The sequence below is a fragment of the Pleurodeles waltl genome, chromosome 5, assembly GCF_031143425.1.
Source record: "Pleurodeles waltl isolate 20211129_DDA chromosome 5, aPleWal1.hap1.20221129, whole genome shotgun sequence".
NCBI classification, from domain to species: Eukaryota; Metazoa; Chordata; class Amphibia; order Caudata; family Salamandridae; genus Pleurodeles; species Pleurodeles waltl.
In genome coordinates, this window is record NC_090444.1 from 1,648,302,418 (window position 1) to 1,648,316,503 (window position 14,086).

General features: G+C 41.5%; 1 protein-coding gene across 1 annotated transcript in view; it reads right to left on the minus strand.

Annotated features, from left to right (window-relative positions):
• Positions 1–14,086, minus strand: part of LOC138296642 (uncharacterized) — a 140,504-nt gene that overhangs the window by 19,551 nt on the left and 106,867 nt on the right. Inside the window, exon 19 of the mRNA XM_069235976.1 lies at positions 12,098–12,230. Coding sequence (XP_069092077.1) covers positions 12,098–12,230 — 133 coding nt within the window. The remainder of the gene's footprint in view (positions 1–12,097; positions 12,231–14,086) is intronic.

Genomic DNA, 14,086 nt, shown 5'->3' on the forward strand with positions numbered 1-14,086 from the left:
CAGAGGAGAGGCATCTATGTAACTGGAATCCTAGCCTTCCCATGGTATTTAATGTACTATTATTTAACATTGGTTACTTTAAGAATTATGTACTGTATTTGATTTATTCTTGCGGAAACTAGTTGACAATCTGAATAAGTGAACACTGATGTTCAGCAAAGGGATCAAGCAACAGCATGAGCAATTGAGCTAATAAGCTATGACAGCGATTGTGCCAGTGTAGCAAACAGAGCTAGATTGAGTGAAGGAGCGCACAAAAGAGCAATGAACAGAAGCACAATAGAGCAAGTGATGAATAGCATGAGCAACAGAGCTGAATGGACTATGCAAGCAAGAATAAACACAAAACATGTAAAATATTGCACCTAGCCCATGTCTTCTCTGCAATACAAAGGGGATTATATCTGCAGCCTACTGACCAAGGAGAAGGCAGAACTGAAGTTGGTCTACACAGGCTAGGAGGAACCTGAACAGAGCAAGAGAATCTAAAAGACAACTTTAGGCAACCATACAGATTTGAATGGTGGTCATTGAACAGGGGTCAAACCAAGAGCCATATAAAATTAGCAAACAACCTACTGTTTGCTCATTTTGGCCTTGACAAGCTGAACACAAAAAGCCAGGAACCTCCCAGGCACTAAGCACACCAGGATGGAACACCGTCCCAAAGCATACCAAGAAGAATGAAGCCCAATGTTGAAAAATAGTTTGTCTCAATAGAAAGTCCACATTTTCAATTGAGAACAAGCAACAGTCCAGAGAGGCCTAAGCTGAACAAACTTAGTATGGACATCCATGAATTATGAAATCATTAGTAAGTGGCAATGGTTGAATAGTTCACTTTCCACACTAAAATGTATATAGGGGAAGAAATACAAGACAAATGTGCACAGCCACTTCACAAATGGTATCAGTGTGCAACAATAAACTGTAATAAGTTATTAAAAGACCGGCATTATCAGCTTCACTGTAGGCTAGGTTTATTCCACTTATTCTCAGCCGAAGTTATACATAATATCTACTCTTCAATATACCCCACCAGGATCAACGATTGCGTAACAGTTCTTCTGGAGAGGTCTACACCGAACAGCCTGTAGAAAATTGAAACCACAGAACACTCCAGACCAGACACATGGAATCTTAATCATATTATGGTGGAGACAGCAAGGTCACAGAACATGGCATATCACTGCCCTTTGAAAAGAACCACAGAACAAGGTACTAACACCAAAATGATGCAAAACAAGAAATGCAGACAAAAAGGTACAATTGTTCACCACTTCATCACACAATACAAAGTGTCAATCAATACCCCATACCCACATATTACCTAAGCCTCAAAGTATTCATTCAACTAAGTGATATGATCCATAATTGGCATTACTTCCTACCATTAAAAAGTACAGTAGTCAGACCCACCTTTAGCCCAAGAAAAGTGGATACTCACCCTTCCTTTAAAAATAGTGGTACTTCTTACTCCATCAGTGGAACAATCCTTCGCTTGCTCCTTTTTCACAAACTGCTAACTGCCTTAGTAACAATATCTCAGTGAAGAAACTAGCACCCGGAATGCCCCACTGCAGACCATCACTAGAACAGTTATAGATCATCATCATCTTTATTGTATAATTAACTAAAATCATTACAAACTATAAAATAGACATTGGTAACGAGGAGCACAGACCCGAGAATACTAATGTAAACTGAAAAAAATTAAAATATGCATAAATACATGTAAGTAAAAATAAACCATCAGCGCTTTAAAACCCCAATATCAGCCTTATCACTATAACCGCAAATAGACAGACCTAAAAATAAAACTTAAAATATAAAAAAAACTGAGTAAACACACTTAACGGCAGCTCACAGTGATTGAGACGTCCCAAGGCCAGAGTGGTTTTAGAGTGCAAAGTGCAAATCTGCTCCCAGGCTGTTTGCTAGGGGTACTGCATAGTCAAGCAAACGCCCACTAAGCGCATGTTTGAAAAAAAGGCAATGTAAGCCCTGATGCACAAACTGTGCCACAGGCCGAGACAGGTACGTTGCAAGGATGCATATATTTATGAGGTGTGCATAGTCCAGTTCTAAGAGTAGTATACTTTTATGGTCAAGTGCATCCAAAAGCACCTACACATGCTGACTAAAGGGAGTCAGGGGAGCAAACTTGTCCTAGCATGCAGCACTCCTAGGGAATAAAGAATGCTTAGCAGGTGTGTATTTCAAAAGATGCAGTGTCACGAGGTGAAAGATATATCCATGTGCTAATGTCTCAAGGAAAGATGCAGATTTGAGGGCTCATGCTACCAGAACATAGCAGTCATTAACCTTCTCCCAAAGATACAGGGAGGATTCAAGTGTCAATCCCCATCAAGGGGCAAGCATCACACAAGCACCTACCAGCTTCAGCAAAAAACTTGCCAATCTGTGCTTGTTCCACTGGGACAGCTGTTGTGTAGGTATGTGTCAATGCCTCTTCACAAGTTCTTATCCCGTTTTGCAGGAAAATTGTCCTTAGATAGACTTGACTCTGGAACAACAATGTGGGACAACAGCAAACAATGTGCACTACAGACTCAGGGTGGTATTGGCACAATCCGCAATGCCCGTGACCTTCAGGAATGTTTTCAGTGGGACCTATATTCCCTTATTGGTAGGGTTAAGAGTCTGGTCCGCAGAACGTTCTGTAGAGCAGGTCTTCCCAGAGCCGCATTCAAACATGGTTGACAAGAAGAGGCTTCATATGATGTGAAAACCTAACTGCTTTGTACACGCTTGCATTGCAGGATTACAGTTCTCTTTATGCTATCCATTGTTCTGAGTGGATCTGTTAAATACTCGAGGGACAAATTTAACAAAATCTCTGGTGCTGCCAAAACACTTTAACCAATTCCTCTTTTTATCCTGGAATATCATTTTCAGTGCACCTCATTGAATCTGGGTCCGCTCTGGACACTCAGAGGATACTTAATTAGATTGTTTTTGCATTCAAGGTCCATCACCACAAGATTGAATGCTAAGTGGATCAAAGTGCGTCGAGTAGTTTTTTGGGATATGTTATGTTAAATATTTTCCCATGTGCTGCTATATGGCAGCATTTTAGTGGCTCAGTAAGCATGCCAGGAAAGGTAAGGTGACCATAGCTCATCATTGGCAGCAATTTAGCCCGCAGCACTCTTCAAAGTCCCTCTGCCGAGTGGATTTGTAACTTGTGATACAGTTTAGATAATGCGTACGTGGTCTTAGCTGCTTTGACTGCCAGAGCCTTGGCCTGCAGGTTAGATTTACTTGCATCTGCCAACAAAACACCTAAATATATTTTACTGGCGATAATTTTCCTTAGCTGGACCACTTGCCACTCCAGCTGATATTTCTGGGTTATTTGTGCAAATGCTAGGGTTGATGATACATTTCGCGTTTAGAATGTTCTTTGTATTATATAGATGAAGTATACCCAATGCCCTTTTCATCCCAATTCAGGTTTGATCCAGTAGCACCAAATATTCTGCGTATTGCATGATGGGAAGCCTGGTGGAGCCTAACTTTAGCCAATTTTCCTTTCAGCAGTTTCAAGCTCAAATCTGCATGTAGGTTGACCAATGTGGGCGCAATGACATCCCTGCTTTGCCCTTAGTATAGATTTGCGCCATTACGTGCTTCTGAGTAATCTTGGTCCGGACCCATGTGTCTGTATACAGTGCTGTGATGGCTGCAAGAAGTTTCCTCATTATTCCCCAATTCCTAAATTTGGATCAAAGCCTGTTTCAGTCAATGCCATCAAAGGCAGCGCTGGAAGCAACAAACAAGCTTAAAGTGGTGGCATCGTAAATTCTATAGCCTTGGCTGACCAGTAATAGAGAGCGATAAAGTTGTCCATGGTGGAAAAGAGTTTGGCCTGACCGTAGTCTGGTACGGAGGTATGAGGTTATTCTCATTAATCTAAGCCTCCAGCTCATTAAGAAGCACTTTCACAAAGGTCTTTATGTCAACATCCAAAAGAACTATTAGGTCGGGTCTTATCACCCTTTTTGTGGATGGGGTGCATAATGGAACCTTTCCATGAACCTGCTTGTTAAAAGGCATACATTAAATAAACAATGCATGTAAGGTGTCCAGAATTCCTGGTCCTCATTGAAGATGTTCCCCGGCAGGTGTTGGTAGGCAGTTTGATCCAGGATCACCATCCTTGCAAACGCGCCTCAGGATGCTTAATGTCCTCTTTTCAGAGACTACCATTGGGGTATCGTCTAATTCTTCCAAATTATTGTCGATTGCCTTCATCATGTAATCCCTGTTTTTTTCACGATCGCCATATAAACTTATCAAGTGAGCCAACCATTTATTTGCCCGGAAGGCATTCTCCTTGGAACTTTTGCTGGTAAGCCTGTTAACGTATCCCCAGAATTCCCTGGTCTTGCTGGGCACTAGAAGGGAATATTATTTCCATTCCTCTCCGTTGTTATTTTAACCACCAAGATATTTTTTGTGTCATTTCCTTGCCTCCTTCAGCATACTTTCCGTTCACAAGCTTGTCTCTCTTCTATGTAGGCGCTCTGCATTGCAACACTTCCTTTTGGTGACTTTAATTTTTTTATTGTCAAGATATGTGAACGACTTTGCTTTTGTGGAACCACTTTGTGGTTTGGTGAGTTTCTGTGCTGTTAGGGCTTCATGTAACTTTTCCATAATTGCTGCCTATTGTTTCTCAATTCCTGTGGTCTGGAGAGCATATGCTAGTTTCCAGCACGAGTATCTGGCCATGCATACAGGGCCCCATTTGAGTCTTCTTAACAATGGGTCAGTGTTGGTGGGGAGTATTCCCCATGCATCTTTGCACTCACGTTGAGCACAATAGATATTGGATGATGGTTACTTTCGGTTCAATGTTGGACTTGGTAGCTTATGCATCTAATAAACAGCTTCCTGCCAAGGAAGTTATAGTGCATTGTTCAGATGTTTTTGAAGGTTGGCTTTGATTTATTTGCCATGGAGCTTGTTTGAACAGCAGAGGCCAGCTTAAATTCGCTGATTCAGACTTCCAGAATATTGAGACTGTCCCTTCAACTTATTCCAGGTTGACACTGAGTATTAAAACCTCCAACCACTATGCACTCGTGTCCCGGGTGTTCATAGAGAAAAGCTCATCAAGTCAGTGATCTTCGTGGCATTTGCTGCTTTTACATCACTCTGTGGATTGACGTACAGGTTTACCACTATAATTGAAGTAGATGCCCCATCTATTTCAATTCCATTAATGAGAAGAACCTGCACGTCATATGCACAAGTGCTCCATTCCTTTATTTGAACCTGCAAGTCTAATTTCACATAATTAGATAGGCCGCCCAAAGGTCTCCCTAACAGATTTTTCTTGTGAGCAGCTGTGTGTTGCCTAAAATCCTGCAAAGGAAATGGGCATTGTTGACCATGTTTCCTGCAGGCATAAGTTTGTAGGAATTTCATCGACTCATTGTTATTGATTAGAGACCTAATGACTGCCACAGTCTAACTTATTATCCTAATCATTGAATTTGGTGTCTTCTCCCTACAATACTAGGAGCTTGGCAGCCTCTTTGATCTTGGTTGCCAGCAGCCCTCCATACAATCAGGCTTCACTGAAGGTATATTAGCCAATGGTTCTACAGTGCAGCATTCCTCTTCTGGACCCCCTGGTCAACTGAACTACGATATTCTTTCCCCAACCCCAAGGCTGGGGCATAATTTGTGCAGTGCCTCTCAAGACACTATTTGAATACGTTTGTTTCGCTATTTGATGTGATTTTTGTAGTAAAATGAAAATACTTTTCAGTTACAGATTTGTTTAGGAGTACGCCCCATTCCTGGAATTGCTCTTTTTCCCACAATAATTTTTTGGATATCTGTATCTGCCCACTCGCTCAACGCAGAATGACTGATCCATGGGTAGTTCTTGAATTGCACTGATAATAAATGCACATGTGTAAGGTAGGAAAGTGAGGGTATGCTGTTTAAGAGGTGTAATGTATTATACAGAATTAAGATGTCACATCACTCATTTCGAATTCTGGCGTGAAGATCAATGGAACAGTTGAGGGTATCATCATGTTTTCCTCATGTTCTCTCTGGTCGTTATATCGTGGGCACTGGCCATTTATTCTTGTGCAGTTATGGGACTATAGGAGATGTTGGCCAGAATGGTGAGTAGTCCTTAATGTCTCAGCCAGCCTGATAATATTGATTGGTTGCATTTCTTTTCAATCTAGTAAATCTGGCTCCCTTCCTAATGCAGTTTGTTGGGCAACTGTAGCATAACTCATGGTGGTCTTCACTGGATCCAGTTTGTAGTTTCCAGCTCCCCAGTGTGGCTCTGCCCCCTTGTTCTGGTTATCACACATGTCCACAAGAGGCACCACTGGCCGTTTCATGCCTAACTGTGCTGCTGTTCCCCAAGCAGTCACGTGTGGGTTGCTTATCGGCTCACTGAAGTGTGAGCTCGATTGTCCGGTGAAAGCATCTTTAATTGTAGAGCTCACAACCTGTGAGTAGGGTTTCCCCAAAAGGTTGTGTGTTATATGAAACATTGTCTGAGTAAAGTTTTCCTTTTTTGATCTTTCATCCAAATACGAGCTTGGGCCAAAGCTAACCGGGGTAGCTTCACTTTCAGCCACACTACGAGGTTATTGTTTAGTGCTAGTTGTCTGGGAGTTTTGTTTTAATTGAAAAATTTGGTAATTTTCCAGGCCCTTCTTATTACTGTCATTTCCATTCTCTGCCCCGTTCACTGGGGTTTTCAGTGCTTTGGTTGGTGCCAATGTATTTTTTCGCACAGCATAACTTAGCTTATTTTTTCTTCTACAATTTTTCAGAACTTTCTGTAACTTTTTCATGTCGGGAGAGCTGTGGATGGGGGTTCATGATCACCGCTGTAGTCTCTTTCTTGGATGCTAGTTGCAGGTATAGCTCCCGGTGGAGGCCGGCAGTTTTGGTGGGGTGGGTGTGGGGGGGGGGGGGTGGGCAGCGCACAGACACACACACACACACCCGCCGCCTCCACATTAACAACTCAACATTCAAGCATGCATGCACCAAACATTCATTTAAAAAGACCACACACTTACCTTCAGTCTCGGAGGTCCCAGGAGGGTTGGGACTGCTGCCTTCCCTCGCTGGCTGACCTGAGGTCAATGAGGGAAGGCAGCAGTCCCAACTTCGTCACAGAGTGGGATCAGGTCAATGAGACTGCTGATCCCACCCCATTGTGTGACAAGGTGTCAGTGATCGACACCCGCCCTAGGCGCTTCAGGGCTTAAACTGGAAGCACCCAGGTCGAAGTCAATAGGTGATGCTTCCCTCACCACCTGGGGGAGGGCCACGAGGCACCTTTGCTGAGCAGGTCACACCCACAGGAGCTGTGATCTCTTCAGCCCAGCAAAGTTCACTTCAGGCAGCCAGGAGGCTGTGCAAATCACGCATGACTGGCTCCTGGATGCCTGACCTGAACATGAAGGAGTGTCTCGGGCTGACCTTTGTTCCGTCTGACCAGCACTCATGAGGGGCAAAAGGTGGGGTTAGGGAGGTGGGGGGCAGCCCCTCCACCCTGAAGGACGGGCCGTGCCAGATAGCTCCTGGCCGCATGTTGTCACTGACCTTATTTTGCCTTCTAGGGCTAGTAGTCCCCTGGGATCTAATACTCATTTGTGATATGGGGTGTGTTATTCCCCCCCCCCCCCCCCCCCCCCCAGTGGCCATAGATACATGGCCCTCCCATTATACCCAAATTGTCCAGACTTGACATTTTCCTACTTTGTGTTGCTCAGGTGAGACTCTTTACAGTGAATTATTATTAGAGAAAATAGCTCCAAAAGTATGGTTAGCTTTACAATAATGGTGTTGCTTGCATTGCCAGCTTTGGCATCCACACACGTTTATTTGCCCAGAGGTCTACCTTGGAGCTAAGCATGTCCAGCTCCTTATCGATCGTTAACAAGCTCCGAGTTATCATGTGCATTAGCTTCACTTGAATTTCTAATTTGTGGGACTGCCACATTCGCACCTTAACCGCAGCCAGTAGAGATGAGTTTATGGTGTTTATGATGGGATCGAGGTCATCACCACTTGTGTAAGTGGAAATGGGTGTGGGGGGAACTCGAAGGTGATCCCCTAAATTCGTGGCCCTTGCTGCCTCCCCTAGGATCTATCACCATATGGCTACTTTCTTGCCATAGCCTCTTCCTGGTTACATCGAGGGGTATGGAGCAGTTCTTGTTAGGCCTCACATTTTCTTAATTTGGTGGGTCATAGGAAGCCTTGTGTTGATGAATGCTTGGCAAATGTGCTAATGCCTCTATTGTTTCCTGCTTTTTTTTGGTAGTGTTGCCAAATTAACTGCATTCATAATTTGCTCTGTGAGTTAGTCCCTCCTATGGGCTCATTAGGAACAGACCCCCTGTGTGAACCATGACTGCTCATGTTAGGTTTCGCACTAGTGTCGCCTACCTTTACAGCTGATGACTCCTATGACCTCATGTATCATCTTTTCCACAGGTCGCCTACATTCGTGGTTGATGACATCTAACTTCTATCGCTTCCACAGGCACGATTTGGTTATAAAAGTTGTAAGAATTGTTTGTGAAATTACTGTTATCCTCGCAGTCTCTGCCAACTTCATCATCTCTGCAACTGTTGATTCTTCAAGACTGAGGCTGGTTATACATTGGAGGTATGAGGTGGTAACTCAAGCTACTTTGTCCCTTCCTGGCCATCTGGTGCTGATTCCCCATGTGTTTCCCCACCGATTTCCCCCTGCTGACCTTCATCCTTGTAAAATACTTCTGTATAGTGTTATTTGTTGATGCCAGGTCGTGGGCTGATGAGGTCTTGGAGAGCCTGATTGCTGCCGCCTCCTCCTCAGCCTGTTTACGGCTTTTGAATGAGCTACCATAGGACTCCGGCTTGCATCTACCAGGCATACCTCTCTGATCCCTTTGTTGGCTCACTCTGTCCGCTTTAGTAATTTTGATTTCTTTGAAGTCTAGTGCTCCCAGTGCTTACTATAGGCCTTATCGAAGACCTAAGTCACTTTTTTTGTGTTGTCCTTATTTATCTGCAAACGTCAAAAACTCTATGCAATAGTTTCCAATTAGCACAAAAAGTAGAGGGCAACTCTTGCTTTGCGTGTCCGAAATGGGTGCCTAATTTGTGCAGTCAGTGGCACTGACGGCACAGGTGGCTCTGGCAATGAATCAACGATTCTTCGAGTTGGCATGGACACCTCTAAATCTAGAGGTTCTGTAACATTGTACTCGCAATGACTGGTTATCTTGCCTTATGCTTGCTTTGTCAGTAAACAGTGCGTGCGAGCCCCTCAGCGTGGTTCAAGCCGCACCGGCCTATTCCTGGCTGCCTCAGCAACAGTGAGGAGATCTGCAGCCTAACGCCTGAACCCACTCTGCCCCTCTATACTGGTCCTGTTCTAGTGTGACTCATCCTTGCAGGCAGGGGCAGCCTCCCCACTCAGTCACTGCTACAGCCATCAATAATTCTTCACTACCTGCACTCCACTGCAGAGGGGAGGGGGTAACAGAAGTCAAGAGCCTGCAAAAAGGCCTGGGGGTCCTGCTTAGTAGGCAGGAGGAAAGACCTGCACCAAACTATCACGTCTGTCACTCAAGAGAAGGGCCGTCAAGTGCCAGGAACCACTGCCACATGCTTCAAATTCTCACCAGAAGCTCACCAGCAACACATCTGCCCAGACGGTTTCCATCCAATTCAGCACGACCTGGCCTGGCTTCTCAGCACCACGCTGCTCCGCCTGTAACACTCTCCGTGCACCCCACACGCCTCACCCAAAGACACTCAGCTACTTTTAATAAACCTCAAAAGTTGCAATACTAGCATAGAAATCATGTAACTCGAAGGCAATGAGAAAACTGCTACTCTACAAGACACATTTTAACTGCCATACAACATACACAAAAACAACCAGCACTCATAACACACATGTAATAAGACTAAGTGTACCTTCTTAATACCATGTCAGCAAACATGAAAAATAAAACCACATATGAAAGTGTTAACATTAAATTGTTTATATTTAACCATTTAAAATTCAAGTCTACAAATATGTTTAATTATAAACTTAGCCAATTTGAAAATTGGATTAAAAAAAAAAAAAAAAAGATTGCATTTTATTTAAATACAATTAAATTACTTTTAATTAAATCTATACAAACCTTAATTATTAATGCATAATAAGTATGTTTTACTCTAGTGGGACTTTAACTTAAACTTCAGAAGAATATTTTTAATTTAATATATTTAAATGAGATTTAATTCAAGATCAAGCTAGTGTTACAGCATTTGTTTGCTCTATATTTAAAATAAACTAACAGGTGACAATATCTATAAAAAGAATCTTTACTATATTTCTTTTTAGTTAAGCTTTGTACTTTTCCCTGTGCTCCTCCATTTGGAGATTCTGCAGTCAGGCAAGAAATTTCAGTATGGTAAAGGGAAACAAAAAGGTTTATTAAACTTTGAAATAGTAATGTTTTTTAAAAATATTATTCTAAATTCATTTTATATATTTTAAAGAAAATTGCTACAACACTATTAACTGAAGTGAAATAAATCTTTATATTACATTTAAATGTCCCAATTTTAAATTAAAATATTCCCACCACAATAAAATAAATTATTAAACATAATGTGCAGATTTAACAGTAATTTATCAAAATGTAATCCTACCTTTAATTATAAAATATTTTAACAGCCTTTGAATTTAAAATCTTACATATGTGTAGATATGTAGTAACATATGTATATGTAACCATTTTGAATAATTTAACATGAGTTCCTATAGGGTACTATTTAAGTCTCTGCCTGCAGTATTTTGTATGGAAGGGTATTGGGTATCAGAGGTTGGCCATGTGTGGTGCATACTTACTATTGCTTCTAAATGGCAGTAGTAGCCTACAAAAAATTTGGCTCCACCTCCTTAGTCGCAAATCTGCACTTCCAAGTAAGTTTAGACTCAGATTGTTAACTGCTAAAGTAGTAAATTTACTCAAAATGTTAAGAGCAAACTTACCTGTGTAACATTACTCACACTTGTAAATTGCCTTTGTTACCCTGCAAATGTAATCAGCAGGTCTCTTGCAAATCTGCTGCATTCATACAATTAACAGTGCCAAAGTGTCAGTTGCTTTAAAGCAGAGTAACAGATGACAGAACAAAAATACAAAGAAGTACCTTTCGCTGGTGAAACAAGCCAAACCTATATCCGATGAACCCTGGGGTCAGTGGTAAGTAAAGGAACCCCCAGTAATAAAACTGGTCTCCATCCAAATTAAGGCTAGTGTGAAACCTGTAATACAACAAGGTTGCGGGCAGTCAAGATTTAGTACACGATCTCTTGACAAATTGAAATAAAAATCCACCACAAACAGAAATTTTCTAAAGATATTACTGTATTATTCTGTAGATACAAATCACAATTCATTAATTCATGACAAATCATGAAAAATATGCCTAGATCATCAAAGTTTAACAATGAGAAGAATATTCCTAAATTATGTCATGAATTATGAATTGTGATTTGTATCTACAGAATAATACAGCAATATATCTTTAAAAAATTTATTTGTGGTGGATTTAATTTGTCAAGAGCTCATGTACTAAATCTTTACTCCCAACAACCTGGTTGAATTACAATAATGTTTAGTCAGGAGGATAAACTGACTTTTTGTGGGGGAGAGCGCAGGGCAACTTCTCAGTTTACCCACCTCGTGTTAATCAAAATACAATAGGGTCACCTCAGTCTTTCATATGTAGATGTTCTTAACTGGAGACCAGAATGATATAGCAACAATCCTCTATGTCAGACCACTTGGATAAAATGGTGCACTGCATAATTATTCTCAACTGGTGAACAAGAGGCAAAATACATCAGATCTTCATTCACCTCACACTGGAAACAGCTTTAGCACCACGATCTTCACAATGCCATGACTTCTGTATTGTGCAGCTTCCGCGCCAGGTTGACTTCCCCACTCAAATATTTTTGGACAAACCCCCCCCCCACCCCCCAAAAAAAACACAAAAAACTTAGTTCAACAAGACTCACCGTGCCCTTTGGGATTTGCCTGAAAGTAAACATCTTCACTTCGAATCTCTTCAGGTGGCCCGGAAAGCGCACTCTTGAATCCACAGTAACCGGGTGGAATATGGTTTCATAATCATCAGCGGCGTTTTCACAGCTAAAGGAAGGGTACACACTGAGAAACTCTGAGCAGGACAAGGCAGCAATACGCTGATCATTCCAGCAACAGTCCAAAAGCCAAACCAAATACTCATCACAACATACAGAGAAGCCAAGCATTAAAGCCAATAGGTCTCACCTTCTGGACCTACTGGCTTGTTCAATGCTTTTGGCAATGGTCTACAGGCATCCCCACTGACGTGGTTTAGCATCAAAAATCAAAAAAGGTGGATTGATGAAACCCGTAGCAGAAGATGGCATCATTCCATCGGCGCATGTATGCATGACGATGTATGTACGTGCTGGCATCAGAACGCATATGCTCCCTAGTAGAATTATGGGGGTGCCATTCGCTTCAGTTTTCATTTACTGATCCAAGAGAGCAGGCCCCACTTGGAACAGTAATTAAGAAGTTTTAGCAGAAAAAACACTTTAAAAAAAAGGCAGTGGGATAATAAACAGCCTGGACTTTGAGTATCAATGATTAGGGGTGTGGAAAATGTACGCAATTTGCTTTTACGTAAATAAGAAAAATGTCAGTAAAGTTATGTGAAATTACGTGTAATTACACAACATGCAAATATGGATATTATTTAGCATGAAATGTGTCCTTGCATCACTTTTTGAAGCAAGAATGTATTCAGAGCTAAAAAAAAAAGTGCAAAAACAAGAGCGCCAGAAGCACACCTATTCGTGCTCAATGGTGCCTGTGTTTTTGTGATAGATTTTTACTGTGAATTTGCAGTAAACGTTTACTGGAAATGGTGCATAATTACATAGTGGTGTAATAGTCTAGCTCCAGGATTTTCTCGCAACAAGCGCAACATGAAATTACCGAAATTATGAGAACTACGCAAGCGTAATTTAAATTTCACCCAGTCCCGATTACCTCATATCTGAGCTGCAACACAAGAAGGTGGGGATATTTAACCGGAGCACATTTTAGGATTCCCTGATCACTACCCTAATATAACTGGCCAGAAGTTGAAATTAAATATACACGTATAGTTTGAGAAATGCACCTTTGCACCAAAATGAGTCGTGAATAAACACCACAAAATCATCCAGCAAGTGCAGGTATTCTTTTTACAAGGAAATATTTTAGATTGATGGACGGGGTGCACCAGTATTTTCAGTGCTTTGGGGGTTGAGCCCTGCTTACCTTTGTTTGAGCACTGTGATTATATGTGGGTGCACAAGGTCTAGGTCTATCCTTTGCCGTACATTAGAAGGATCTTGAAAGTCATCTGAAGGCAGAGTTGCTAATACGGGTTTGGAACTCTAAGGTGGCTTTCATATGAAAGAGCATGTCTGCATACCTGAAGAATATAAAATGCCTCTCTAGATCAAAATTCACCACTTCAGAAAAACTGTTTGCTGCAAAAAGATATTTGAATCAGTTTAAAAAAAAAAAAAAAAATGGGCTCAGTAGTTGAGAATGTATAGAGACATACTGAAAGATTCCAACCTTTCTATAACTACCCCTGGAGTGCAACAAATTAACATGTTGCCATAAATATATCCTTTCTGCCCCTCACTGTACAGCCTGAAATACAGAATAGAGGAAACGCAAAATTTATTTTTCTGTTCTTTAAACACCCGTCTTAATTATGCTCAGTGACCTGCTCTGCCTTTCCCCCTTGGCTGTTAGCTCTGGCAGGAGATACTGAAATGTCAGAACTCATCGGTAATAAGTTATTATACTCGACTGGCTGCATCATTTCTTTACAATAGGGGACTAGGTGTGTCAAGTCCCAGATTATATAGAAATTAAACTAGTTTTTAGATTTTTTTATTTTTATTTTTTTTTAATACAAGGATTGCAAAATTCCATTTATTTTTCGTCTATCTAGA